The sequence below is a fragment of the Notamacropus eugenii genome, chromosome 1 (assembly GCF_028372415.1).
Source record: "Notamacropus eugenii isolate mMacEug1 chromosome 1, mMacEug1.pri_v2, whole genome shotgun sequence".
Classification (NCBI taxonomy): domain Eukaryota; kingdom Metazoa; phylum Chordata; class Mammalia; order Diprotodontia; family Macropodidae; genus Notamacropus; species Notamacropus eugenii.
The window spans coordinates 635,091,218-635,119,097 of record NC_092872.1 but is presented as its reverse complement, the minus strand read 5'-3'; the positions used below and the strand labels follow the sequence as shown (position 1 = coordinate 635,119,097).

Genomic DNA, 27,880 nt, shown 5'->3' with positions numbered 1-27,880 from the left:
AAAAGTAGAATGGACTAACTCAAGAGGAGTGGGTTCATCCTTTTTGGAGGCTGAACCATCAGATGGAAGGTACACTACACCAGCAATCCTTTTGGTGGTGAGTTAGACTAGATGACTGCTAAGGTCCCTTTCAACTCTCGAATTCTGTGAGACTATGATTGTGCAGGTGATGCATAAGATAGAAAAGAAATGGATACCCATAACACACCTGACTGTTGCCTAATCAAATTATAATATAATTGGGAAATTGTAACAAGATAAAATGCAGTTAAATATACATTTTACATTTTAAGACTCAGTCAGTATGTGGCCTTCAGGGATCCTTCTGTATGGATTAGTGAGTCCCTTCAATTTGAGTTTGATATCACCATACCAGACGCAGAGCAAGGAGAATATTGTATTTCAAAATCCAAGTTCAATACACTAAGTAGTTGCCTGAACTTTGAACAAGTTTATTTACTTTGTAACGTTCTCTTATCTGTACAATTTGCCTGTATATATCTTGTGAGAATAACTTGAGAGAGTGGATGAATGGGTGGATAGGAAAATAACTGCAAACTGCAAAGTGCTGTTTATGTCTGACAGATGATGATTGAATTACCTGGTTGATGGTCAATACGGTGCATATGAAATAGCTCTGAGATCTGTTTTTTAAAATGTTTTTCCTGCCAATATTGCTGCTATAACAAGAATTTATATAGTGTTTACTGTATACCAGGTATTATGCTGAGCATTTTACAAATATCTCTCTTGATCCTCACAACAACCCTGGGAGGTAGGTGCTATTATTATCCACATTTTATAGTTGAGGAAACTGAGGTAGACAGAGGTTAAGTGACCTCTCAAGGGTCACACAGCAAGTCAGTTTCTGAGGCTAGATTTTAACTTAAGTCTTCCTAATTCCTGGTCCAGTGTTCTATCTTGTGCCAATTATGTTGCCTACTAATGATTTATAGATCAATAATGCATTTATTAAGCACTTACTAGCCATCAAGCACTGTGCTAAGTGCTAGGAGTACAAATACAAATACAAAGGGGAAATGATCGTCTGTATCCCTGAATGGATTTTACTAAGTGGAGGTGATTCAGGGAGAGGAACTGGAAAAACTCAGAGTCAGAAGTAGAGCCAGGAGACAAGAATCTTCTTCTTAACATGCTCTTTGACCTCTTGACTTTCCTTTGGAATCTCAATCTTGACTTTTATGATCTGTCAAACCCTGGGTCAATTCACTCACTTCTCTGGACCTCAGTTACCTCATGTGTAAAATGAGACAGTCACACTAGAAACCATATTGAAATAGAAGGAATGGAAAACAAAGAAACAGCGTAAATAATAAAGGATACAATGCAAACTAGCATATTAATATACAAGTAAAAAAAGTCTAAAGAAACCAGAAAAAAAATTCACATAAAGGCACAAACACATTCAAAGTACAAATATACGATAATAAAAAATACCTTAGAGCTGTATAACACTTCCAAGTGCTGTAATATCCTTTCTTTATTTGGTCAAATCTGTTTGCTCTAGTTAGAGAAGGAAGCTTACTTATGGTTTTAATAAGTAATAACTTAAAAATAAGTTACTTACTTATTTTCCCAAATAGCTGTTTGTTTTTGAATTTTTTTTGCCTGTCATAGAACACAATTTAAGAGTACTCTACTTAGAACAAATTCTCTTCCTGAAGATGTTGAACTTTCCATTTAAAATATTTTAGAAACAACAATTTATTTAAACTCTACTATTTTTCCTATTCCTATTACTTCACAATAATGTATAGCATTTTATAAAAAAACCAATATTACACAAATCTTGAAACTAATTTGGCAGTTTAGTATGTCTTATAAAAATAGCATCACTAGAATTTTCATTCTTACAATAAAAATATCAAATAAAAATTTTGGAGGGAAGAGGTAAAGTGCAAAATAAAGATTTATATTTCATATAATGTTCTTTTAAAAATTCACAAATAAAACAAATGAACAATGAGTAAATAAAGGTACAAAGTATCTGCAAAAATAACAATGTTTCCTTTCAACTCTTGAAAGTTGAGAACTCTTCTGGATTTTTCAGTTTATCTTTCAAGTTCAGCTGCTAGAATTTCCCCCCAGGTATCTGCATCCATAGGGCACATATTTTTTTCTGGAAGGCTAACGGGAGAACAAATGTTGCTGTATCTGCCACTTAGCCATTCATGCTTCACCTTACTCTTCCAGTAGTTCCTCAATAGTGTTACCTGAAAAAGGTAAGCCATTATCATTTAAAAACAGGTTGAGAGTTTGTTTTCAAGGTATTCAGCAGAGGGAGAAACACATACAACCAAATATATAATTAAATGAAATATAATAAAATACAGGAATACATACAATATTACATGTAAAATATAGGAATAATTTTATATTATACAAAGTGCATTCATACTAGAACTTTGCTAGAAATCAGTCACGTACACTGAACATAAAGAAAAGGAAGTGTTTCTTACAAAGAGAAATGGTTTCATTTTCATATTCATATTTCATATGAATTCACATTTCACATTCACAATTCACATTTCATATTCATGGTTTTATGAATAATAATAACTCCTGTTAACCTAACCTCACTTCCTTTTAGGTGACCACATCATCTGGGGCACTCCCCTAACTTCCTCTCCTATACAGGGAGGGGTTGAGGGCCCCAGAGATCTATTGACTACTCCTACTCAGAATTTACCCTGAGAAGCTAGGGTTTCTAATAGTGTCAGTCATGTACCTCTACTGGTACATTTCCAATTGATAACCAGCTAGTCACCTTAGTTGGGTTTTAAAGGTATTTGCTAAAATGATATAGTAAAAATAGTTGGTATAAAATGTCCCCCCACAAGAAAAAAGGGTACACTCTCCCCTTGCACACACAAAATTACTGGAGAAGGTTGGCTCAAGTACAAAGTACAAAAGTAGTGAGATACATGTAGGGAACTATATAGCAAAAGGGCACTTCACAAATCCCAGTTGCTGGGAATCCTTTTCTCCCTTTGTGAAGTTCTCATGAAGCTCCCATTTGGTGTAGCTTGTTGGTGGATTCTGAGGCTTAGTGTTTTTCTAGAGTCCAAGCTGCTTTCTTCCTCCAATGGCTCTCTTTCTGTATCTTTTTATTGGTATTTTTTCTTTTGCATATTTCTGCTGCTCCCTGCTGGAAGTGTTGTTTTCTATTAGTCAGTCTCTTCAATAACATGGTCACCAGGATTGTAGAGGGGCATAACTCTCCCTCTGGATTCATCCCCTATTTTCATTTACCTTTCATTCAATGGCTCAAAGACCTATGGTCCTTTCAAATAAATTAAGGGCTTGGGCACACATTATAATGAGAAAACAGGAAAATTCCTTAATAACTAGCATTCCCTATTGATGAAATGGATAATTAGGGAAGAAGGAGAAGCTTGTATTTAAACTCAACAGAGTTATTAATTTGGTAGATTAGGGGAATTATGAAAATAAAGTTTACTCAGCTATTAGGAAAACATTTGCTAAAACCTGCCATGCTATTTTTGTGGAAAATTTTGAGAGACAGGGGGCTAGATGATAGTACAATTTGGCAGATTTGGACCTGACTGAACTACTGGACTTTAAGATTAATTATCACTTGTTTATAATATCATTTTGCTAGGAGTCCTCCAATGAATCACTCCAGGGATTTGTGCTTGAATCTATGACGTTTATTATTTTTACCAGTGACTTAGGCATCCATGGTAGGTTCATCAAATTTATAGATAACACAAAGTTAGAGGGATAGCTAATATGATGGATGCCAAAGATTCAAAAGAGAAAGGATTAACTTTAAAATCAAAGTTGAACACAAAATATCAATTTCATAAGCAGGGAATAGGAGAAGTATGGCTAAATAACAGTATGTCTGAAAAAGGAGGGTTTTGGATGGCTCAATATGAGTGTGATATGGCAGCCAAGAAAACTAATGGGGTCCTATATACCAAGAGGATCAAAGAAAGATGTATAACAGCTTTTTTTGTAGTAGTAAAGAACTTGAAACTAGGGGAGTGACAACATATTTGGGAATAATAGATAAACCACTTACGGAATATAAATACAATGGAATATCATTGTGCCATAAAAATGGTGAAATGAACAGTTTTGGAAAAACCTGAAAAGATCTGTGTGAACTGATGAAGAGTAAACTGGGTAGAAGCACGAGAATAATTTATAAAATATAAGATTATTAAAAAGCACAAATTTGAAAGACTTGAGAACTCTGATCAATGCAATAGTTAATTTTAGAGTAGTGATGATGAAAAGGGTTATTCATTTCTTCACAGAAAGGTGAGAGATTCAAGATGTAAGATAGGACATATTTTCAGACACAATTAATAGAAATTTATTTTGCTCGACTACTATTTGTTACAAGAACTTTCTCTTTTTCTTTTTTTTTCAAGAGGGATGGGGAGAGTGAGATGAAATACGTATAGGATAATAGCAAAAAGGAAAAGGAAAGAGAGTCAATGGGAAAGCTTTTTTAAAAATGCAGACAACAGAAGGAAGAGCAGAAAAGAAGAAAAGACAAGTGAGTGAGATGAGGAGATTGTGAAGACTTTTCATAATAAAAATATGGGGAATGCTGTATTTTCTAAATAAAATTTCTCTTCCATAATGCCTCTCTCCCTGGATGGTCAGTTGGTGTCGCCCCCCACCCCCTCCCCCCCCCCGCCCAGCTACCAGCTTTCTTTGAAAGCACTGTGGGCTGTACCCGAAACTTGGAAGTTACTCAAATCTCTTTGTTTGCTGTACTGTTGCCACATCAACATTACCAGCTCCCCCTTCTCCCCCTCCCCTCCCTTCTAAAGCCACATCAGCAGTTAAGTTAGGTATTAAATGAGGTAACTGTGTTGGGATAGGTGAAGATTTCCTGGGGCTTATCTAGTTTATCGTGCTTAGATTGTAAGCCCACCTCCCAGCCAATGGAGAGGTGGGATAGCGGGGAGGTGGGATTCTCTGCATTAGAGTATAAAAATTGTGCTTTGATTTCTGTAAGTTGCTTCCTTCCATCAGATTCCCCAACCTGGTGGAGGGACGTCCCTTTCTCGCAAGAATTGTAATAAATCATTTTTCTGTTCTTATTGAGAAGCCTCTTCATTTATTTAAAACTTAGAGTAAAGGTCTTTTTATCCCATACACAAGCAGTATGAAAGCTTGAGGTTGAACTTAAACACTTGAAAAACAAGTTGCAATTCATGGAGATTTGCAATTTCGTGTAAAATCCTTTTATTCTGTTCTTCTGTGTGTGTGTGTATGTCTGTATGTGTGTATATATATTATATATATACATATATATAATATATATATATGGAAATGCCTATTTTACTCAGTTTGTTAAGTTCAGAATAAAAATATCTTTAAACTTAACCTCTATGAATATTCATTTCCTTGACCATCATCTATCTCTTTTTGACATATAGCATTAATAAATAATGTGCTCCTATACATAGTAAGAAAGGTAGAATGTCCAGGAATAAAGAGGTAAGAGTCTTACTTGTACTCTGTTATACTTGATAAGATCACATCTGAAGCATTGTGTACAGTTTGGGATACCACAGCTTGAGAAAATGAAGTGTCCATAGCAGAGGATGAGGACGTTTGAAGGAAATGAGGGAAGTGAGGCTGTTTAGTTTAGAGAAGTGTTAAAGGGAATATGTTAGCTGTCTTCAAGTGTTTCAAAGGCTATCATATGAAAGACAGATTATTCTGGATGGTTCCAAAAAGCAGACTTAGGACCAATGGGTAAATCTAACAAAGAAGCAAAACCAGGTTTGTTGTAAAGAAATACTTAAAAATTCATAGGATCATAGATCTAGCTAGAGATAGAAAGGACATGAAGGCCATATCAGAAGTAGAATGGGATGCTTCTGGAGAAAGTAGTATGTTCTCCCTCACTAGAGGCCTTTTAGCAAAGGCCAGGCAATTATTTGATTGGCTTGACTGCAGAAGGGATTCTTTTTTCAGGTACTAGTTGAAATAGATGGGTACTCAGGCCTCTTCCAACGCTGAAATGTTGTAATTCTGATGGATAAGGCTTCTCTCAAATTCTGACTATACTGGCATATGTATGTTTATGTATGTATAAGGATAAAGATAGTTTATTAGAGATTATGGTGGGTAAGTCATAAGATGTTTTGAGTTTTAAAATGTATAATGTATAAATGCATAAATATGTGGAATTAGCAAATTTTTAGGATGTTACCATTTTTTGTTGTTGTTACTGCTAATAATATAGTCATTTTCAATGTTTAAACTTACCCTCCATGAATATCCATTTCCTCGATCACCATCTATCTCTTTTTGACATATAGCTCTGACAGTCAAACAGTGGTGCTTCCATAAGTAGTCACAATTCTTGATTGCTTGATTCCAACTCTTACATGTTGTTGCAGCTCGGCATAAACTCTGAATGTCGAGTTGGCTAAAAATTTTAATAGTGACTTCTGGAGGTAATATTTCAACAAAATTGTCTTTATTTTCTTTCTTCTTATCAGGACAAGCAGAGTTAAGTTCTTTACCAGCAACAGGTGAATTACTATTTCTTTTGGAGATTTTCTGCATAATTTGATGTTTTGGTAAATCTGTTTCATATGTGACCTAAAACACAGTACAACATATTCATTTTCTTCTTCAGAACACACTATAGATTCTACTCATACTTTATCATTTTATTCTATTTGAGAGTTACTTTTCCTAAATGAAATTATTCCCCCATATTTATAAAAGTGTAGGAATAGTAAATGTTAAGTAGTTGAGCCTTATGGGGACCTTTCAAGGTAGTGTAAAAATTATCTTCATTTTACAGATGAGACAAGAGTTCAGAGAAGTTAAACGACTTGCCTAAAGTTACCTAGCTAGTAAGTGGTGGAGCTGACCTTAAATTCACTGACTTCAAGTCCCTCGCTTTTTCTAATGTATTACACTAATCTTAAACGATGTAGAAATGTTCTTCCAAAAGGCAGAATCCATGTTTTAGTTTATAATGTTTTAACACCAGCTTGTTGCTTATGTGTTAATATGTAAAATTCAATTCCTTAAACTCTTATAAAATTAAGATACTTGATGTCTAGCAGACTGACAATGACTAAAAATACTATGCCGTTAATCTCTTGTCAATTTGTGAATAGGCCTAGTAGGTAATTTATGCAAAAAGTCCAACACATGGGTTTTGTTTTGGGTTGGTTTTTTTTTGGCCACATAATTTCTAAAAGCATTCATAGTAGCAGAAAGAATACTGGACTTGGAGTCACTCATCAACTTACTCCTTTTGTGATTTGTGCTATTTTATTCACAAACTATGAACCTTAATTTCCTCACCTATAAAATAGCTCTTACATTAACTCACAGGGGAGAAAAAAACAAAATGTGAACTACTACTAATAGTTCATTTTAGCACTAGAGTAATAATAATAAAATAATAAATATGAACAAAATATAAACATAATATAAATAAAAATTAAAATATAATAAATAAAATTTATATATAGCACTTATTAATGTGTGAGATTTTGTAAAATGATTTGGAATTATTATCTCATTTGATCCTCACAACAACCCTGAGAGATAGGTGCTATTGTTATCTATTATCCCCATTTTATTGATGAGGAGGCAGATTGATATTAGTAAAGTGACTTGTGGAAGGTCAAATAGCTTCTAAGTATCTGAGATTGGATTTGAACTGAGGGTCAGGATATCTTCCTGACTCCAGGCCCTCTGGAGTGCCTAAAATCATCTAAAATTGCTAAGGAGTCAAGATTCAAGTCATTAAGGCACTAAGTCTAAACTATACAGTTTAGTGGCATACTTTGTGCTTTGGAATATTCCTAGGAGCTATCCAGCCAGCACCATTAGTTGAAAAGATAGGAAAAAACACAGGGTTTTTTGACTATTCCCCCCCCAAATAACTGTGTACTGTGGCTTTGTAGGTTACACTACTGAGCCAATGATTTGTTTCCATACATGCCTATCATTTTCATTGTAGTATACCTATACTTACCTGAACTCTTAGCTGACTGTGATCACTAGTGGGATAAGGCAAGAACAGGGATGCAAGATAGGGCTCTTTATATCCACCACTAAGTCCAAACTCTTCCTCCCCCAACCCTATAAACCAACTCAATGACCAATACCAGTTTAAAGTGCCCTATTTTTGTACATAAATGGGCTTAAAATACTACTTATGTTTCATATATTTAGTTTTACATCTCTATTACAAAGATCTCCATGTTCTTTTAAAAACTATCAATTATTAGGATGAAATGCTTTAAACAAACTAAGCATGAGACCACTTTCTAAATTTGCTATTAAATAATGAAAATAATAACAAAATCTGGAAAACATCCAGAAGGAGGCAAGAAGCTGACAGAAAAGCAAACAAGATTTTTTGTTATTTTGTTAATGTATATGCTATGGTTTCTGACATATGGACATCCAGGGTCCTGTGGACATCCTACACAATGTTAGGAGAAATTAAGGGGGCCTCCATCATATTACGTGAACCCCCTATGCTGAAATTATGAAAGGATATGAAAAAAGAGTTGCCCAGAATGGGCAGGAATGAATAGTGTTTGATAGGTTATCATGGAGGGAACTAAACAATTAATGAAAACTTAGATCCATTTGAGTATCCCTAACATAAACATTAAAAATTGTAAATAAATTACGTCTTTCATCATACACGGTCTCTTTTAAATGTCTACTTAAATGTTTTATTGGTAACAAATTATTCCCTTCTTTCAAAATATTGCTCCTCTGAATTAGGTTTCCGTATTGGGTTTTCTCCAAACTACAATTCCTACCATTCTGTTTATTTTGGTGCTCTAATAATTAATAATTTCCATCTTCTGAGTCAATCTTGAGCTGAGGTTATGATGGTGAAAATAAAATAGAAGCCTTCTTTATCTAAATGTGGTCCCCAGATAGGGCAAAATTGTGAAGGTTTACTTTTTTAGTACCAGGGACCCTCAAATGTCTGGTAACTGTCTCTCCTCTATCAAAACCCTTTTGCGGAGATCCTAAATCCTAAATCATTTACACCTGACTTCGAGTTTTAAGTCAGGGCTACCACTCCAAGAGGGCATCTGTTTACATTTCAAACCACGTAAGCGTCTTAGATTCTTCCACGGCTAATTATGGAGAGACGTGTTCTTCAGTTGTAGGTATTTCAGGCATCTACTAGCAGAAAGCTGGGGAGAATGCCTTTGCTAGGTTCCTAAAGCATGACTTCTAAAACCAGCTGTGGATCGTCCCACATCACACTCCCTGTGCCTGGACTGATTTCTCTCCCCGTCTCCTCCTACTAGTTTCCCTGAATTCCTTCAAGGCTCAGCACCTTCTGCAAGAAGCAGTTTCCCAGTTCTCTAGTGCCTTCTCTCTGAGACTACCTTCCATTTACCCCGCGCATAACTCGCTCGTACATAGGTAATTTGCATGTTTTCTCTCCCATTGAACTGTAAGCATTTGGAGAGCAGGGGCTGTCTTTTGACATTCTTCGCATCTCCGCGCTGCTACACGGTAGGCGCTTAATCACTGTTAATCGATTAATTAGAAAATGATCCTCAGCAACTCGTGATTTCTCCGTATTTTTTTTTTTTTTTTGGATTGTATAGGGAACTTTGACAACCTTCCCTCGTCACTGAAAGCTACAAAGTATCCTAGGTCTGTCCTTTCGCAGTAAGGGGGACACCGGGCAACCACTTTTAACTGCCTTCCCTCGTCACTGAAAGCTACAAAGTATCCTAGGTCTGTCCTTTCGCAGTAAGGGGGACACCGGGCAACCACTTAACTGCTCTGAGTTTCTTTTGAGTTCCTCACCTATAAATCAGGTGTAAATTTTCCCCGCAGCACGTGCCCCACCGCAGGGTGAGACAAAGCACTTGGTAAGCTTTAAGATGCCATTAAAAAAACAAAAACCCGGCAAAGTTACCTCCCCCCGCCTGCCCCGCCCTCCTTCCGCAGAGGGTGTCAGTCCTGGGCCGATGACAGCCCCAGGAAGGACCGGGCGCAAGCCCTCGGGGAGAGATCAGTCACCAGCCCCGAGGAGTGGAGACACACGCCTACTCCTCGGTCGCCCCCCGCCCCGGGCCGCCTTATAACTGGGGAGTTTGACAATGACCGAAACAACCACGGTCCCCATCAACTGTCACCGAAGCTTGGGAGCCGGCGCGTCAGGCTCGCAGCATTCGCTGGCAAAGGCGGGACGCGTGGGCTGCCAGGAAATTCGGGTCCCCTACCTGCTTGGGGCTAGGGCAGCCGTTACACGGCCCCCCCTCCCTACAGTGCTAACGGCCGTTTAAATGCTTCGGAATTCGAATCCAACCCCATCTTGCCAGCTTGCTCTACGCCCCGCCCACTTCGTCGTGCCAGACGCCTTCTTTCTGCGCAGGCGCAAAAGCGAGCTGCACAGCGCCTGCTGGGAAGAGTAGTTTTTAGAGTTCCAATTGGACAAGAATGAGAACGGAAGGCGGCAGAGCTAAAGACTACAAGAACCAGAGCCGCGGGGAAGTCGCGATGGGGGTGGACACGTATGAGGCTTGCAAACCTTTGGATTGGCTGCTGAGGGGAATCCCGGCTCGTCATGGGGCGGGGTCAGCAAGAGGGTGTCTCCCGTGTTTTGGCGTTCGTGTTTCAGCGGTGCTCCAGGGTATTATCCCGCAAAGGGGTCCTTCAGTCCGCAGGCCGGTGAGGCGTCGCCGTGCGAGGCCGAGGCTTCGGCCGAAGCTGCTCTCGTCATGGCCGGGGGATTCGAGCTAGCGCCGGCATCTGGCGGCCCGCGGGTGGCCCTGTCGCCCGGGGAGACGGTGATCGGACGCGGGCCGCTGCTGGGTGTAAGTGTACGAGCAGCCCCCCCGCCCCGGGCGCGCCGCGGCTCGGCTCGCCCACCCTGCCCTGGCGCTTTGCCTTCCGATCGGGGTGGGCGCGTGCTGCCCAACTAGCCCCGCCGTCCCTTTAAACAGGCCAGAAAGTGTCTTCCGCTGGGGGCGATGACGCCTGGGTGAGCCAAGTGTTTGCAAACTTCGTTGAGCCTCCCAAGTGTGCGTTGCTGTTTTCACCTTTTTTTTTAAACCAAGGCTTTGTCACTTTGTATCCTCGATGCTGCGGTGCGCACGAAAAGTTTTATCCACAGACCCCCCAAACCGCATGATACACTTGTAATTTTAGTCTGCACTGTTAACATTTTCTCCGTTACTCTAGTCCACAGAAGCAACAAAACAAGACACCAAGCCCTGATTGAAGTGTTTGCCAGATTTCTGAGATGTCCATCGGATCTCTGCTCCAGCAGCACCTTTGCTTTTGTAGCACCTAGGTGTAGGCACTTTGTATGATAGAGCGCTGAATTTGGAGTCAGAAAGACCTGAGATGAAATCCTGACAAAGATGCTTATTAGCTGGGTGATCCCGGGCGGCTCACTTAACCTGTTTGCCTCAGTTTCCTTATCCGTAAAATAGGCATGCTGATAGCTCACTGGGTTGTTATGAGAATCAAATGAGATAACACGTGTAAAACCACTTTGCAAAACTTAAAAAGTGTTATATATGACATATATACTGTATTATATATAGTGTATATAATATATATTATATAAGTGTTATACGTACCCACACATATGTATACACACGCATATAAATAAATGCTCACTGTGAGAGAGGTTTGGGATCTAGAAATGAGTAAATTATGCTCTTTATCTTCCATTTGATTTATTAGAAACTTACCCTCTTATCTATCTTTGCATAGGATTGTTTTAATTAGTGCCAAACGGCATTTAGTCCAGTGTTCTTATTTTGCAAATGGGAAAACTGAGATGTAGAGAAAGTGACTGAGTGAATAATTGGCAAAGGTAGGCGTGAAGTCTGGTAAGCTTCAAGGTTTGCAAAATCCTTAATAAGTATTATCTCATTTGATCCTCAGTCCTGTGAGGTAGATGCTATTATTACCCCTATCTTACAGATAAAGAAACAGAGGTAAAAGATTTAGTGATTTAGGGTCACACAGCTAGGAAGTACTTGAGGCAAGATTTGAACTCAGGTTTTCTTGATTCCTAACTTTGTGCTTTATGCTTTGTCCACAAAACTTCTTGTTCAAAAAGCAAAGATGAAAGGTGCTTTTAAGAAACCAATTGTCCATTGTCATGAAATATTAGAGCTGGAAGGGTAGTCGTTAGAGATGATCTAGTTCCACTTGCTTATTTTCCAGATGATGTAATTGAGAACTAGAAAGGTTAAGTATGTCCGAAGTTACAGCTAGTAGTACCAGGGGCAAAATTGGGACTGTCACTGTAGTATGACTCCCAAGTCCAGTATTGTTTCCCCCATTTTATTACTAACCAAGAATTTTGCCCACTTTCGAGAATTTAAACAATTTCTCTGCATAGATATCCCAACAGATGCAAGTATTGAATGGATGAGAGAGAAGTTTTTGTTCTTTTTTTATAAAGAAAATAAAAGGGACTTGGTTTACATCTGCTAAACTCCATTCAAAGGTGCTAAGCTTTTCTTCCAAAGACTTTGTACTCAACTTTCAAATCACAAAAACATTTATTAAGTTATTACTGTGTACAAGACGTTGTGCCAGGTAGTTAGTATACAAGGACAAAAATAATTTCTTCCATAATCTACACAACAACATAATACAAATCAATTTGAGACTGGTGAATGAATACAATTTAGGACTATCAGGAAAGTCTTCACAAAGGAAATGGAACCTGAGAAGCAGTAATGTAAAGGAAGTGGATTTTAGGCACCTGGAATAACATGTACAAATGACTCGAAGCAGGAAATAAGCTTTGAGGAATAGTTAACTAGTTCCTGTTTTCTAGTGTAAAGGAAATCAAATTAGAATTTTTTTGTGGTTTTTGTTGTCCTAAAAGTGCCTCTGATTGAATAATGTGATTGGGAGGATTTTTCCCACCCATTGATGGGCCTGCCCTTTGTGGGAAGCTTGATTATGGGAATAGTTTTGTAGGAGGGTCCCAAGTGCCTTTTGTTTTTTCTCGAGTCACTGGGTTAGAGGGTTATGCCCTCTGGCCCTAAAAAGTGCATAAATACTCTGAGGGTGAGATTTTACTTTGGGGTTTACTGACTGGAAGTGTTTGTTTGGCCAGATGATGACTCTGGGCTACAGCTTTAAGGAGCCCCCCCACCCCCTGCTTTGAAAACCCAGATGTCATTTTCTGGTAATTATGGTCAGACAGCTATCTGTCAAGTTATGGTCAGACAGAAGAAGCCATATCTGTTTATTACTTTGGGAATTAGGGTGTTGGCTCCCCTAAACTAGGTGAATGATGTATGTGCTTGACTAAAGGATTGATACATGTGCTTGATTAAAGTGATTGTTAACCCCGCAAAAGTTTTCTTTCCTTTTATGAATGCAGGTGAATGTGATGGCAAGTCCCCTTGGGTATGTTGGGTTACTTACTGTTAACTTCCAATTTGACTAGAATGGAGGGTTTGCAAAGGGGATTTATTATTATTACTATTATTATTATTAAAGAAGAAAAACTAGATAGGAGCCAGAGTGCACAGACCTTAAATGCTAAGTTGAGAAGTTTGTATTTTATCCTAGAAGTAGTGGCATTGATTTTTGAACAGAAGAACGACCTTGTAGGAATATTATTTTGACAGTTGTGTTGGATAGAATGGAAAGGTGAGACTGGGAGCAGGTACAACTACTTGTGTTTTGGACATGTTCCTTTTTTAGTTACTGAAAGAACTGGCAGGTGTGGCTGCTAAACCACTAACATTCATTTCCAAAAGCTTATGGAGAGCAGGAGAGGTGCTGCAAGATTGCAGCACTTATTTTCACTGAAAACTGGGCCAGTGAGTTTGATTCCCATTAATGGAAAAATTCCAGATCTAATTATTAAAGAGATAGTGAACACGTAGAAAAGGAAATGATGGTCTAAAAGATCCAATGTGACTTTAACAAGAATGTGAAATGAATGTTATTAATTCTGTTGATAGGGTCATTAGAGTAGTAGGTTAGGAAAGGGCCATAGAATTTCCTCAGATTTTAGCAAAGCATTGTTGATAACTAGTCTCATGTTATTCTTGGAGAAAGGATGGAGAAATGTGGACTAGGTTATAATACAATTAGCTGGATTTGGAACGGTTAGTAGTTGAATTGCCAGAGCCCAAAAAATGGTTGTCAGTGTTGGTTCCACATCAGCTTGGAAGGAAGTCTTCAGTGTAACAGTCACTCCAGGGATTTGGACTTAGCCCTGTGCATTTAAAATGTTTATCACTGACTTCAAAAAAAGAAATCCATAGCTTGCTTATTAAATTTTCAGGTGAAACAAAACTAGGAAGCTAGCTGACATGATGAATGGGAGTGTCAGTATTTAAAATTGAAAGGCTCGAATATTGAGCTGAATTTATAAAGTAAAATGATATAGGAATTATAGAATTTTACCCTTTGATACTGGTGGAATAGTTAGATAGTAGTTTGTCAGAAAGAGTGTTTTAGTCTTTAGTAGTTTTCAGTTTCAATATGAGCCAGCAATGTGATGTGGCAACCAAGAGACTCATAACTGTGGACTGCATTAGAAGAGGCAAAGCTGCTCGTAATAAAGACATAATAGTTCTTCTATATTTTGTTATGGTCAGACCACACTTGGAACATAGTGTTCCATTTTTGGCATCACAGTTTAGGCAGGATGTTGATAGAAGTAGAAACTAGCCTCTGTAGGAGGGAAATTGGAATGGTGAAAGGCCTTGAATTTCTGCTACTTGAGGATGGATTAAAGGAACTTGATATTTTTAGCCTGGAGAAGAATAGCCTTGGGGGGAATGATAGAATGTTCAGGTATGAACAAGATGTCCTCCAAGGGCCTTCGAACCGTGAAATTTGGTAAGATGACAAGTAAACAAGACATCAAGGGAGAAATTGGATTTTGACACTAAGAATCTTCTGAAACAAATTGGCCATATATTTTATAAGAAACATTTTTTTCTAACTTCAGAATCAAATCACAGTGCGTATAGCATCCAGGGACTACGTCTTTCAGGTGCAGCCATTTGTGACTACCCTGCTGGAGCTCTCTAAATTTAGTGTTTCCATATCACTCTCTGAACAAATACTAAGCACCTATTATTTCTAGGCACTGGGGATACAAATACAAAGAATCAAGCAATCTCAATGCACAAGGAGCTTATATTCTAATGGGGAGACAACAGGTACATACAGAACTATATGCAGCAGTTAAATGCAGTGACTTTAGAGAGAGGGAGTGCTAATAATTGAAAGGATTGTGAAATCATGCAGAAGACAGTTGCATCTTGAGAAAGAAAGGGACTCTGAGACAGAGGTGAGAAGAAATGTATTTCAGCCATGTCTGATGGCCAGTGCAAAGGCACAGAGATGGAAGATGGAGTGTTGTGACTGGTTTACAGAGTTTGAGAAGAAAAGTACTGTCCACCAAGGCTTGAAGGTTAGGTTAGGGCACGGTTTAAGGCAAAGGACTTTAAAAACTAAACAGAGATTTGTATTTTATCCTAGAAGCAGCAAGAAGTCACTGGAATCATTTAGTAGGGACGTGCCTGGTCAGATCTCAGCTGAAGGAAAATGTCTTTGGTCTCATTGTATAGGATGCTCGGGAGTAGAGAGAGGCATGAGGCAAGCAGACAGTTGCAGTAATCTAGGACCAGAACTAAAGCAGTAGCTTGGTAAGTAGAGGGAAAGAAGGGATCACTTGCAAGATATGTGAAGATAGAGATGGTAAGATTTGATATCTGACTTTATATGTGGGATAAAGGAATGGGAGGAAGCCAGGATAATGCCCAAGTTACAAATTTGGAAGCATGGAAGGATAGTGATGCCATCTCCTGGATTCCTTGGCTGCTTTCAGTGAGCTAAAATCTTCCCTTCTACCAGAAGTCTTTCCTGATCCCTATTAATGCTTCCCTCCCTCAATTATCTAATTTATCCTTTATATATATCACTTGTTTGTAAGTAATTGTTTGCACATTGCTTCTTCCTTTAGACTGTAATTTCCTTGAGAGCAGGGATTATTTTTGCCTTTCTTGGTGCCCCAGTGCTTCTCACAGGTCCTTCATTTCCCCGGCTATACTCCTCTGGACTGCACTTTCTTCTCCCCACCTTCCCTGCCTGCCCTGCACTTACCCAGCCCCCCACCCCTCCACCACTTTTCTTCTTCCTTTGTGTGTTGTCTTTTCCTATTACATTGTGAGCTTGAGGGCTGGAACAGTTTTTGCCTTTCTTTGTTTTTTCAGTACTTAGAACCATTCCTGACATGTAGGAAATCCTTAATAAATGTGAAAAATTTGGAGATTTTGGTTAAAGGGAAGAGAAAGTTTGTAGGATTTAGGGAGTGGAACCGATCTCCATTGAAGAGTATTGAAGGAAAATGGTGTGAGGCGGGAGTTTAGTTAAGGGGAATCTTGGAGGAGAAGCAATCGTGGTAAGTTGAGGAAATGCCAAAATCAGGTGAAGGACGAAGATTTAAGGATGGAGACGACTTGGATATGAGGTAGGAGGGAAGGAGCTGGTGAATAAAGAGTGAGTGAAGGTGAACGAAAAGGAGAGTTTGAAGGAGAGTAGACTAGTGCAGGATATAGGATTAATAACATAATTGGAGGAGTTGGCATTGGTGAGAAGGCCCATCTTCTCTTTAGAACCTGGAGCACTGGAGGAGAGATTGTGGGGGATGGTGAATAGGAATTTTGAGGTTAGTAGTAAACTAGAAGGGAAAACTCAGGCCTTTGTTTTCAGTAAAGTAGGAGCAAGGTCCTCTGCTGGGAGGGAAGGGGGAGGAAGTGCTCTTAAAATAATTGTATTTGGAAAAATTGCACCATTGTTTGATTAGACTTATAAGTAGTGCTCCAAAGCATGCTGACTTACATTGTTCACATTTTTAATATCATGAAGATAGTACATTTGAGAACAATGGGCATGAGTAGTCTGAAGTACAATTCTAGTTTTACAAAGAGCATTTTGAATTTTTATTTCAATTCTTATGGTTATTTGAATTCATTTAGATCTAGTATGTTGTGGGCCTTGCAAATTTTGATAGTTGGCTTAAATTTAAACTAACTGTACCTTTATAGTTCTAATTCAATACACGTTTTATTTCTTGCTTTATTGAAACACACACTGAGGTGACCATATGGTTTGCATTTCTTTTTATAGATAACAGACAAAAGAATATCAAGAAGACATGCCATCCTGGAGGTGGTGGGTGATCAACTGAGAATTAAACCGGTAAATCTGTTAATGATTTCTCTTCTGTTAATGACTTCAAGTTTTTCTTACCTTCTGAGTATGGAAAACTAATTTTGCATGCTAATAGAAAATATAGCAGTAAAACTGGGAACGTGGTGACCATATGTAGCTAGAAGATGTTGATACAAGTTACCTATTTCTTTCCTAAGCAGTATTGTTATATATAAAGTTGGGAAAACTGGTTGGTACTAATACTAATTTATATCATTACCTATTTTAAGAGAAATCTTGCAAGGAAAAACATAATAGTATATAGCAGTCTTTGAGAGAATAATCTAGTTACTGTGTCCTGAAGTTATTTTTTAAAAAGCAAAACAAAAGAAAATAAAAATGTGTCCATTATCCTAGTTTAGCTTAAAAAAACTACAGCATTTAGCCACTAGTTTTTAAAGGTTTTTAAAGGAAATTTAAGAACTTCTGCTGAGGGCTAGGACTTTGGCTCTATAGTGTTTCTGATTGACATAGATTGCTTAGACTCTCATTTCAGAGACTCTTTGATGTTATCATTCTCTTTTGTATTCCCAATGAATTATGTGAATGAAAGAAATACATGTATAAATCCATATTTTCTCTTGATTGGTAGCATGATATAGCATTAAATGTTAGGTAAGAACATGTACAAATCTTAGTGGAATCTTGATTATAGGCCTTCAATTTTTTTTCTCTCTGAATCACTGTGTTCTTTTTGTTCTGTTTTGGTTTTCTGTCGGTTTTAGTAAAGATTTCTAGAGATTGTTGTTTTATTGAGTCATTGTTAAATGCCTCTGTCATTGGAGTTTAATAGCCAGAAATGTCTGTTTTATAGTACTTACCTTGGTTAATATCTTGTTAGTGTCACTTTTGTCTTTGTATCTCCAGTACTTTATACAATACATATAATAAATGTTCATGGAATTGAATTGAATTGTATTGATCATAGTAGTCAAGTTTTTCAGAGTTGATCATCATTACAACATTGCTCTTACTATGCCCAATGATCTCCCAGTTCTTCTCACTTCACTTTGCTTCAGTTCATATAGGTCTTGCCATGTTTTTCTGAAACCACCCTTCGTCATTTCGCACAGTAGTTCTCCATCACAGTCATATGCCATAACTTGTTTAGCCGCTCCCCAATTTATGAACATCCCCTCAATTTCCAATCCTTTGCCATCAAAAAAGAGTCCTTTTCTTTTTTCTGTGATCTCTTTGTAGTCGTGTTACTGAGTCCAAAACTATGCAGTTTTATAGTTCCAAATTATTCTCTAAAAAGGTTGGAACATTTCACTATTCCACCAGCAGTTCATTAGTGTGGCTATTTTCCCCTTATTTCCTTGCATTTGTCATTTCTCATAGTTGTGAGGTGGTACCTCAGAATTGCTTTAATTTGCATTTCTCTAATCAATGATGATTTAGAGCATTTTTTTAATATGGCTATCGGTAGCTTTGATTTCTTCTTCTGAAAGCTTCCTGTTTGCATCTTTTAGCTATTTTCAGTCAGAGAATGGCTTTTATTTTTATTAATTTGACTCAGTTCTGTACTCAGTATATATTTGAAAAATGAGGCCTTTATCAGAGAAACTTACTTAAAAATGTTGTTTTTTAATGGTACTGTTGGGCTCACGTCAGCAAGATTATGCTTAAGATTCTGCAAGTTAAGTTTCTGCAATATGTGAACCTAGAATTACCAGATTAGGCTGGTTTTTGAATTGACAGAGAAACTAGAGACCAAATTGCTAAGATCAGGAGAGGACCAATATCCATATAGTAAAAGGTATGGTTTTCTTCCTAGTAGCAATGTATGGTTGTGAAAATTGGACTAAAAGGAAAGTTGAGCGCCACAGGACTAACACCTTTGAATTGTGGTGCTGAAGAAGACTTTTGAGAGTCCCTTGGATAGCAAGAAGCTCAAATCAGACAATGAAGACATTACTTCAGACTATTTACTGGAAGGTCAAATACAAAGTTGAAGAAGCTTAAATACATTGGCCATGTAATAAGAATATGGGGCTCATTGGAAAAGACTCTGATGTTATAGAAGATTGATGGCAAAAGGAAAAGGGGATGGCAGAAGATGAGATAAAGAGATGTCAAGGAAACAGTGAACATGAACTTTGATTTTGAGAGATAGTGGAGGATAGTAGGGCCTAGTGCACTATGGTCCATGGGGTCATGAAGGGTTGAACATGACTGAACAACGATGGTTTTTACTTTTTCTTTGTCTGAGATCATGATCACCACTCCTGCCTTTTTTACTTCAACTGACGCATATTCAATCCTGCTCTAGTCCTTTATTTTAACTGTGTGCATGTTTCTATTTCAGATGTACCTCTTATAAAAACATATTATTGGATTCTGGTTTCTAATCCATTCTATCTGCTTCCATTTTGTGGATGAACTCATCCCATTTACATTCATAGTTATGATTACTATGTATTTCCATCCACCCAATTTTCTTCTGTTTCTTCCTCCCTCTCTCTTTTTATCCCATCCCTCCTCAGAAGTATATTTTACTTTTAACCACTGCCTTCCTTAATCTGTTTGCCCTTTTAGCATCCCTTTCCTTTCTGTTATCTCCTTTCCCTCTTATGACCTTATTGGGTAAGTTGCAATTCTTATATAACTGAGTATGTATATTTAATCTTCCCTCTTTGAACCAATTCCTTTGAGAGTGAGGTTCAAGCATTGCCCACCACACCACCTCCATTTCCCCCCCAACCCCATTGTAAAAGATCTTCCTTGCATGCCTCTTTTATGTAAGAAAATTTCCCCCATTCTACCTTTCCCTTCCTCTTTCTCCCAGTACATCCCTCTTTCTTACCCCTTCAATTTTTTGGAGATCATTCCAGTGTAATCTATTGACACCCCTGCCCTCTATGTACACTCCTTTTAACTGCTCGAATGATAAAATTCTTTGGAGTTACCATGTATCATCTTCCTTTATAGAAATGTAAACAGTTTAACTTTATTGATTTTTTTCATGACTATTCTTTCATGTTTACCTTTTTATTTATTTCTTGAGTCTTCTATTCAAATGTCAGATTTTCAATTCAACTCTGTCTTTTCATCAGGAATGCTTGAGAGTTTTCTACCTCATTAAATATCTAATTTTTTCCCTGAAGGATTATACTCTGTTTTGCTGGGTAAGTTATTATTGGTTGTAATTCTGGCTCCTTTGCCTTTTGGAGTGTTATATTCCAAGCTCTCTGCCTTTTTAACATGGAAGTTGCAAAAATCTTATGTATCCTGAGTGTGGCTCCATGATATTTGAATGGTTTCTGGCTGCGTGAAGTATTTTCTGTATCACCTTGGAGCTCTGGAATTTAGCTATAATATTCCTGAGAGTTTTCATTTTGGATTCTCTTTCAGGTGATGAATGAGGAATTCTTTCAGTTTCTCTTTTACCCTCTGAATCTAAGACATCAGGGAAGTTTTCCTCAATTTCTTGAAAGGTGATGTCTGGGCTCTTTTTTTGATCATGGCTTTCAGGTAGTTCAATAATTTTTAAATTATTTCTCCTGGATCTATTTTCCAGGTCACTTGTTTTTCTGACGAGATATTTCATGTTGTCTTTTATTTTTTTCATTCTTTTGACTTTGTTTTATGTTTTCTTGATGTCTCATGGAGTCATTAGCTTCCATTTGCCCAATTCTAATTTAAAATTTTTTTTCAGTGGATTTTTGTGCCTCTTTTATAATTTGAATAATTCTGTTTTTTAAGATGCTATTTTCTTCAGTATTTTTTGTACCAAGCTGTTAATTCTTTTTTCATAAATTTTTGCATCATTTACATTTCTTTTCTCAATTTTACTTCTGCCACTCATCACTTTCTTTAACTTTTCCAAGAATTCTTGTTAGGTTTGGGTCCAATTAGCATTTTCCTTTGAGACTTCTTTGGTAGTTGTCTTTATATTACTGTTTTCTTCTGAGTTTACATCTTGGTCTTTCCTGCCACTATAGTAGCTTTTTATGATAAAATTCTTTTTGTTGTTGTTTGCTTATTTTTCCAGGCTGTTTCTTGACTTTGAACTTTATGTTAAAGTTGGGCTCAGCTCACATGGAAGTAGGGAGGCACTGTCCCAAGTTTCAGGGCAAGTAAATGGCACAGTGGATAGAGTGCTGGGCCTGCAGTTAGGAAAAGTCATCTTCCTGAGTTCAGAGCTGGCCTCCAATACTTAGCAGCTGTGGCAAGTCACTTAACCCTGTTTGCCTCAGTTTCCTCACCTGGAAAGTGAGCTGGAGAAGGAAATGGCAAACCACTCCAGTATCTCTGCCAACAAAGCCTCAAATGGAGTCACAAAGAGTTGGATGTGACTGAAAACAAGGGAACAACAAATAACATCTCTTCCGTCATAGTAGCTTGTTACGATCAAATTCTGTTTTTGTTGTTTGCTCAAGTTTCCAGCCTCTTTCTTGACTTTGAACTTAAGGTTGGGCTCTGCTCCCCAGTGGGTGGAGGGCACTGTCTCAAACTTCAAGCTTTCTCGTGTTGCTGTTTTCAGAGTCCGTTTTAGGGGTCTGTGAGTTTTGGCATTTCCAAGGTGGTATTATCCTGGGAGAAGTATGGTCACTTCTCTCCTGGTCTGTGCTCTGGTATTTATCCAGAAAGGGCCTTTGATCCCCTCCAGCCACTAGTACTAGTGCTCTCTCTCTCTTTTGGAACTGTGACCAGAGCCCCTGTTCTCTTGTGACTGACTTTCAGCACTCTTCCCCATGTTACATCTGTGGCCTAGAACTATATCTGGGCAATAGAATTGCCAGTCAGCTCCAGCTGTACCCAGTGGCAGCAAAGTTTCCCCTGTAGTCTCTTTCTGATCAGTTGTCTGACCCCCTTACCATCTCTAGGCTGAGAGGTCCTGAAGCTGCTGTTGCTGCTATGGTCACTGTTGTTGAACCAGTGGTCACCGGTGTTGATCACTGTATTTGTTCTGGACCGGACTGCTTCCCCCTACTGTACCCCTCCACCCCAGTATCACAGATTTCTCCTGTTGACCTCTTAAGTTTTCTTAGGCCAGAAAAATGTCTCACCCAGATGTTTTGTTGGCTCTGCCACTCTGCAATTATTTTAGAATTGCTTGGAGGGGAATGTTGGGAGAGTTCAGGTAGCTGACTGCTTGTATTCTACCATCTTGACTCCAGCCCTGGCTGATGGGTTCTTGCAGGATAAAGAGGTTTTCCCAATAATGAGCTTCCTGGGTCATAGTAGAGGAATCAGAGAAGTAGTGTAGTCACATGAGAATTAAGAGGACAAGTGACCATCCATGATCACAACCTCCAGTCCTTCTATCCTGTCAACAGGCAATCACAACTTCATGAAACTTGTAGAACATGCATGTGGAACCCAAAGACTTCATAATTCATACAAAAGTTTGAATATTTATGTTAGTACAACAAAGAAAGGGGAAAAAGGACAGAACTCCTCCTGAAGGGGAGGAGCAAGGCAGTGGTCAAAGCCACATTCTTTTCCCTTTGAACTGCTGGACCATGAAGATATGATGGTATCTCTATCTACAAGGGTCCAAGCTGCACAATCAATTTCACAGTCTAGTGCAGACTAACTGGCGAAGACATAGGGAGTCCATTTTGGGATGCAAACAACAAATTATGTCAGCCTAGAGGGGCTTTGTCTTTGACACATTCTGGGCCTCCTGCATACTCTGGGTCCAGTGTTTCTAGAAAATATGACAATTCAAAAAGACAAGTTCAGGAGACCCCTTAGCAGTCCTTAACAATTCCTGCTCTGTCTATACTCTCATTTTTTCCCAGTATTAATTATTTGATGCATTAATTTATGTCAACACTATATTCCACTCTTAAATCTTTTTCTCCCTGATCCTGTTGATCATGCTTTGCCAAACCATAACCCTGGATTACTCTCATCATCTGTCTTGCTCATCCTTACTTGCTGCTGAACAATTGGAGAAAATAATGAAACCATGTTGATTGAATTGACTTTAAATTTTTTCTAGCTAATCTTAATTGGGCCTTTACTACAGCAAAGTAATCCTAATATTTTTTACCCCAATTTATTTCTACTTCACCACAACACTGTTATATACCTCTTTGTCCCTTCACAAACCACCTACTACACTTCCTCCACCCTCTGTGCTGAAGATTTCATCTCAGACTTCACCAACAAAAAATTGAGTCTGTTACAGTTGTCAACAACTTGTATTTCCTCCTTTGCGAACTGCCTGTTCATATCCTTTGACCATTTATTTATTTGGAATGACTCTTGTTCTTATATATTTGAATTAGTTCTATATATATCTTGGATGTGAGAATTTTGTCAGAGAAACTTGTTGCAGAGGAGACACCTCCCCCCCTTATCTAATTTGAACTACATTACTTTTGTTTGTGCAAAAACTTTATTTTTATCGAATTCTTTTTTTAACCTTCCATGATCCTCTTTATCACAGACATTTCTTAAATTAATCCAAACTATCAATGAACATGAAAACATGCTCTAAATGATTAATAATTAGATATAAGTTAAAAGAACTGTGAGGTTCCATTTCATACTAATCAGGTTGTCAAAGATAACAAAAAAGGAAAATGATCATTGTTGATGGGGCTGTGAGAAAACAAGTTCTTTAGTACACTGTTGGAGCTGTGAATTTGCCAAGCCATATTGGAAAGAAATTCAGAACTATATTTAAAGGTACTAATTTGTGTGTGCGCTTTGACCCACTACCAAAGACCCATATGCATAGGTAATTATAACAGTTCTTTTAGAAGTGGTTTCCCATCATTTGGGGAGTGGCTGAACAAATTGTGGTATACGAATGCACTAGAATATTATGAAATGCAAAAGTAATAGTTTCACTCAAACTTGTGAAGATTTGCATGAACTTGATGCATAGTGAAGTAAAGCTGAAGCCAGAGAACTATTTATAAAATGACAGCAACATTGTAGAGAAAAACAACTATTAACTAGTAAGGACCAGTCAATACAATGACCAACTACAATTCCACAGAACTGATGATGAAACATAATTCCCACTCCTGACAGAGAGGTGATGAGCTCAAGGTGGAGAATGAGACATTGTCAGACCCAGCCAATGGGTATTTGTTTAGCTTAAATATGCATATTTGATACAAGGGTCTTCTTTCATATTGGTGGAGGAGAAGTTCAGGGAGACAGCAAGTCTAGGGTTACCAAAATGAAAAAAACAGAAATCTATAAATTTAATGCTATTGAAGTATTACAAAAATGAATGTCGTTAGTGGAAGGATTATTAGTAGGAAACAACAGACCAATGGGTAAGCTTTGAAATTAAGGTATTGAATTTATTATACATTTAAAAAGTGAAGCAACTTGCATGTGATAGAGAGTCATACTTTTATGTACAATGTTCTTTTTTGTTCTTAATTGTTTATGGACGTATTATTTGCTATTTGCTAAACTCAGAATAAATGAAAAAAAGGATAACTAGTTTCAAGTCTTTAATATAAAATATATATTGAAGTCATGTAAAATATATATACATATCATATAAAGCGACTTCTAATAGGTCCATAAGCTATGTGATCAACTCTCACATTACTAAGAGAGAAAGCAGTGGCATAGAAAATACAAAGTGGTAGATATAGAATTATAGAGAAATAAGGAACACCAAGTCTAACAAGTTATTCCATAATCTGCAAGTTACTTAGTTGGCTTCGTAACACTTTTATACTTGCATTTTAAAATATAAATGTGATCATATTGTTAGAATTTATTTTTAAAAAATTATTTCATAAAGACTTAATTCAACTTGAGCTGAAAAGCTGTCTAGCATTAGACCCTTGCTCAGCTAATCAACCTTTTCTTGATTCTTTAGTACGGAAATTTTTGAGCCAGAGGATGTCATAGAGAAGTTATTTCTTAGGTGATAAGATTTTTAGATTTAGAATTTTTTCGTTTTTGTGTTAAATGTTTATAAGATCATAAATTTATTTATTATATTTTCCTGTTAACTATATTTAGTTGTATGTCTTTTTTGGATGAAAAGGGAAAAGTAAGAATGAATATATGTAAGAACCAACTGAAGCTTCCTAGTGCACTTGCTCTTCCTTTGCATTGCCACATCTGTGGGGAACTTTTTTTTCCTCTTTTTGTGGGCAAGTATATAATGGTAAAGCACTCCAGTATCTTTGCCAAGAAAACCCTAAATGGTGACCCTATATATGTTTATATATGATGATACGGTCAGTATGGTTATATTTGAAAATATTTAGGGCACACTTTTTACCTAAGTTACATACTGCTTGAGTGTTATTTTTTTTTTCTATGTAGTTTTATTTTGGTATATTTTTAAGAAATGATCATTGGTTCTAAGGAATAAATTCTTTATTGTTATTTTTCTGTTTGACAGACCCATACAAATCCTTGTTTTTATCAACCTTCTGAAAAGAGACAGCTAGTGCCATTGGAGACAAATAAATGGCATAGGTTGAATCCTGGAGATAGTTTTTCCTTATTGGTTGACAAATACGTTTTCCACGTTTTCTCCACACGGTCTGAAATGGAATGCGCTTTACGGTAAGGTCTTCTGATTTGATGACAGTAAAGAATGCTATTTGCCGTGCAGTCTCTCATTTATAGATGTTAAGCCCATAAATGCTTGATCAGAAGCCATTTTAAGACCAAACTATCCAAGAAAATCAAGTAGTTGCATGATTGTTAAGAGATTTTTTTCTAGAAAACTTTTGACTTTATGAGTAGTTGTTATGCCTAAAAAATAATCAAGCTTATCTGTGATTTGTGCTTACCATCCTCCATAAGAATAGACTTATTTTTATGTAAACAGAGCCAAATGTGAAGGCAGAAGCCAAAAGTTAAATTGACTTCAGTGGAACAAATATTTCCCTTCTTTGTACTTTGCCTTTTAAATTTTACAGCTATTCTCTGTCTTTTCAGAACCTTGGCAAGCTTTGGCTTTGATCCAATTCCCCTAAAAATAATAGAATAGGAAAGCTGAGAAAGTAAGAAACTAATGAAAATCAGATATTCTCTGTAATTTAAAACTCTTATCCCTGCTATTCTGAGACTTTATGAAGGAATGAAGAGAAATTCCTGCAACGGAAGAGTCACATAATTCAGGTTGTAAAGGACCATGATGACCGTCTTGCCAATCTTGCTCCTGACTGAAAAATCACATCTTCAGTTAGCGGTCTTTCACTTGTTTTTCATTTGCAAGATTGTTGGTGAGGAAACCTTTGTATCCCTAGGTGAACTTTACCATTTAAAAAATGGTTTTAGTTATTAGGAAGTTTTCTCCCTGTCGAAACTGTCTGCATCTTCTATCAGTTTCTCTTAGTTCTGCTTCTCAGAAACTGAGAATGATTTTAATATTTTAGTTAGATGAAGTAACTGTTACTCAGTTTGTGTATTCATTTTTAAAACTGGTACTTTTCTCTGGGGAACAGCCTATCTTACCTTTTAAAAAGTATGAGCTTTCCTATAGTTTTTTGAACTGAGTATATTTTTATAACCACCACTGGAATGGGTTACTATTTCTTTTCTATTTTTTTTTTGAGTATGAAATTTTTTAAAATTTATTTTTAGTTTTGAACATTCACTTTTATGAGATTTTGAGTTCTAAATTCCCCTGCTTCACTTCCCCTCCCCAAGACAGCATGCAATCTGATAGAGGCGATACTTGTGTGATCCTATTAAACACAGCTCCATATTAGTCGTGTTGTGAAAGAAGAATCAGAACAAAAGGGGAAAAGCACGAGAAAGAAAAACCAGAACAAAAAGAGATAGAAAATAGTATATTTTGATCTGCATTCAGACTCCGTAGTTCATTCTCTCGATGTGGATAGCATTTTTCATCATGATTAGATCATTACGTTGCTCAGAAGAGCTAAATCCAACAAAGTCAGTCATCACACAATGTGCTATTATTGTGTACAGTCTTCTCCTGGTTCTGCTCACTTTACTCAGCATTACTTCAGGCAAGTCTTTCCAGGTTTTTTCTGAAAACTGCCTGTTTACCATTTCTTATGGAAAAATAGTATTCTATTACATTCATATACCACAGCTTGTTCAACCATTCCCTAATTGATGAACATCCCCTCAATTCCAGTTCTTTGCCACCACAAAGAGCTGCTTATAAAGATTTTTGTACATGTGGGTCCTTTTCCTTTTTTAATGATCTCTTTGGGATATAGACCTAGTAGTGGTATTGTTGGATCAAAGGATACCCACAGTTTTATAGCATGTTGGGCATAGTATGGGTTACTATTTCTAAACAAATGGCTCAGTTACTGACATGAAATATTAAAACTCATTTCTTTGCTCTACATAAATTGAACTCCAAAAATTGTGTTCTAATAAATGCTTGAAGAGAAATGTTGGACCTCCCAATAAAACCAATTTATGCATATTCATTGACTGAAGTTATTCAGAATCTTGTTAATTTAGAAATTATGCTGCACTTGGTAGTGTTTAGTACATCTGTATAAATTAACATAGGTTCAGAGTCTAAGGGAATAATATTGGGACTTGAAGTCTATGAAGAGTAAGTATTTTCATTAAAACTTAAAATAAGACTTAAAGCCCTAGTGCTATACTTTTTTCAGACTGTTGTAGTATCTAGTGCTTTGTTGATGCGATAGAGTAGAAGGGAGTGGTAAACTTTACAAATACCATATTAGAT

At 37.4% G+C, this 27,880-nt stretch overlaps 2 protein-coding genes across 4 annotated transcripts in view; one reads left to right on the top strand and one right to left on the bottom strand.

Moving 5' to 3' along the window:
• Nucleotides 1-431: 431 nt before the first annotated feature.
• FBXO48 (F-box protein 48) lies at nucleotides 432-10,648 on the bottom strand. 3 transcript variants are annotated; one of them, XM_072635369.1, is made up of 3 exons: nucleotides 10,565-10,648; nucleotides 6,283-6,621; nucleotides 432-2,234 (listed from the first exon to the last, which is right to left on the bottom strand). In XM_072635369.1, the coding sequence occupies exons 2-3, from the start codon at nucleotides 6,583-6,585 to the stop codon at nucleotides 2,073-2,075; spliced, it is 465 nt and encodes a 154-aa protein (XP_072491470.1). In that variant the 5' UTR covers nucleotides 6,586-6,621; nucleotides 10,565-10,648; the 3' UTR covers nucleotides 432-2,072. The 3 variants fall into 3 exon arrangements, with proteins under 3 accessions (XP_072491470.1, XP_072491468.1, XP_072491469.1); XM_072635367.1 differs by lacking the exon at nucleotides 10,565-10,648 and adding an exon at nucleotides 10,257-10,420; XM_072635368.1 differs by lacking the exon at nucleotides 10,565-10,648 and adding an exon at nucleotides 9,838-10,236.
• An 81-nt stretch (nucleotides 10,649-10,729) lies between these two features.
• APLF (aprataxin and PNKP like factor) overlaps nucleotides 10,730-27,880 on the top strand; it is a 67,025-nt gene continuing 49,874 nt past the window's right edge. Inside the window, exons 1-3 of the mRNA XM_072635366.1 lie at nucleotides 10,730-10,850; nucleotides 17,167-17,238; nucleotides 25,592-25,758. Of these exons, the coding sequence (XP_072491467.1) occupies nucleotides 10,755-10,850; nucleotides 17,167-17,238; nucleotides 25,592-25,758 (335 nt within the window). The 5' untranslated portion in view covers nucleotides 10,730-10,754. The remainder of the gene's footprint in view (nucleotides 10,851-17,166; nucleotides 17,239-25,591; nucleotides 25,759-27,880) is intronic.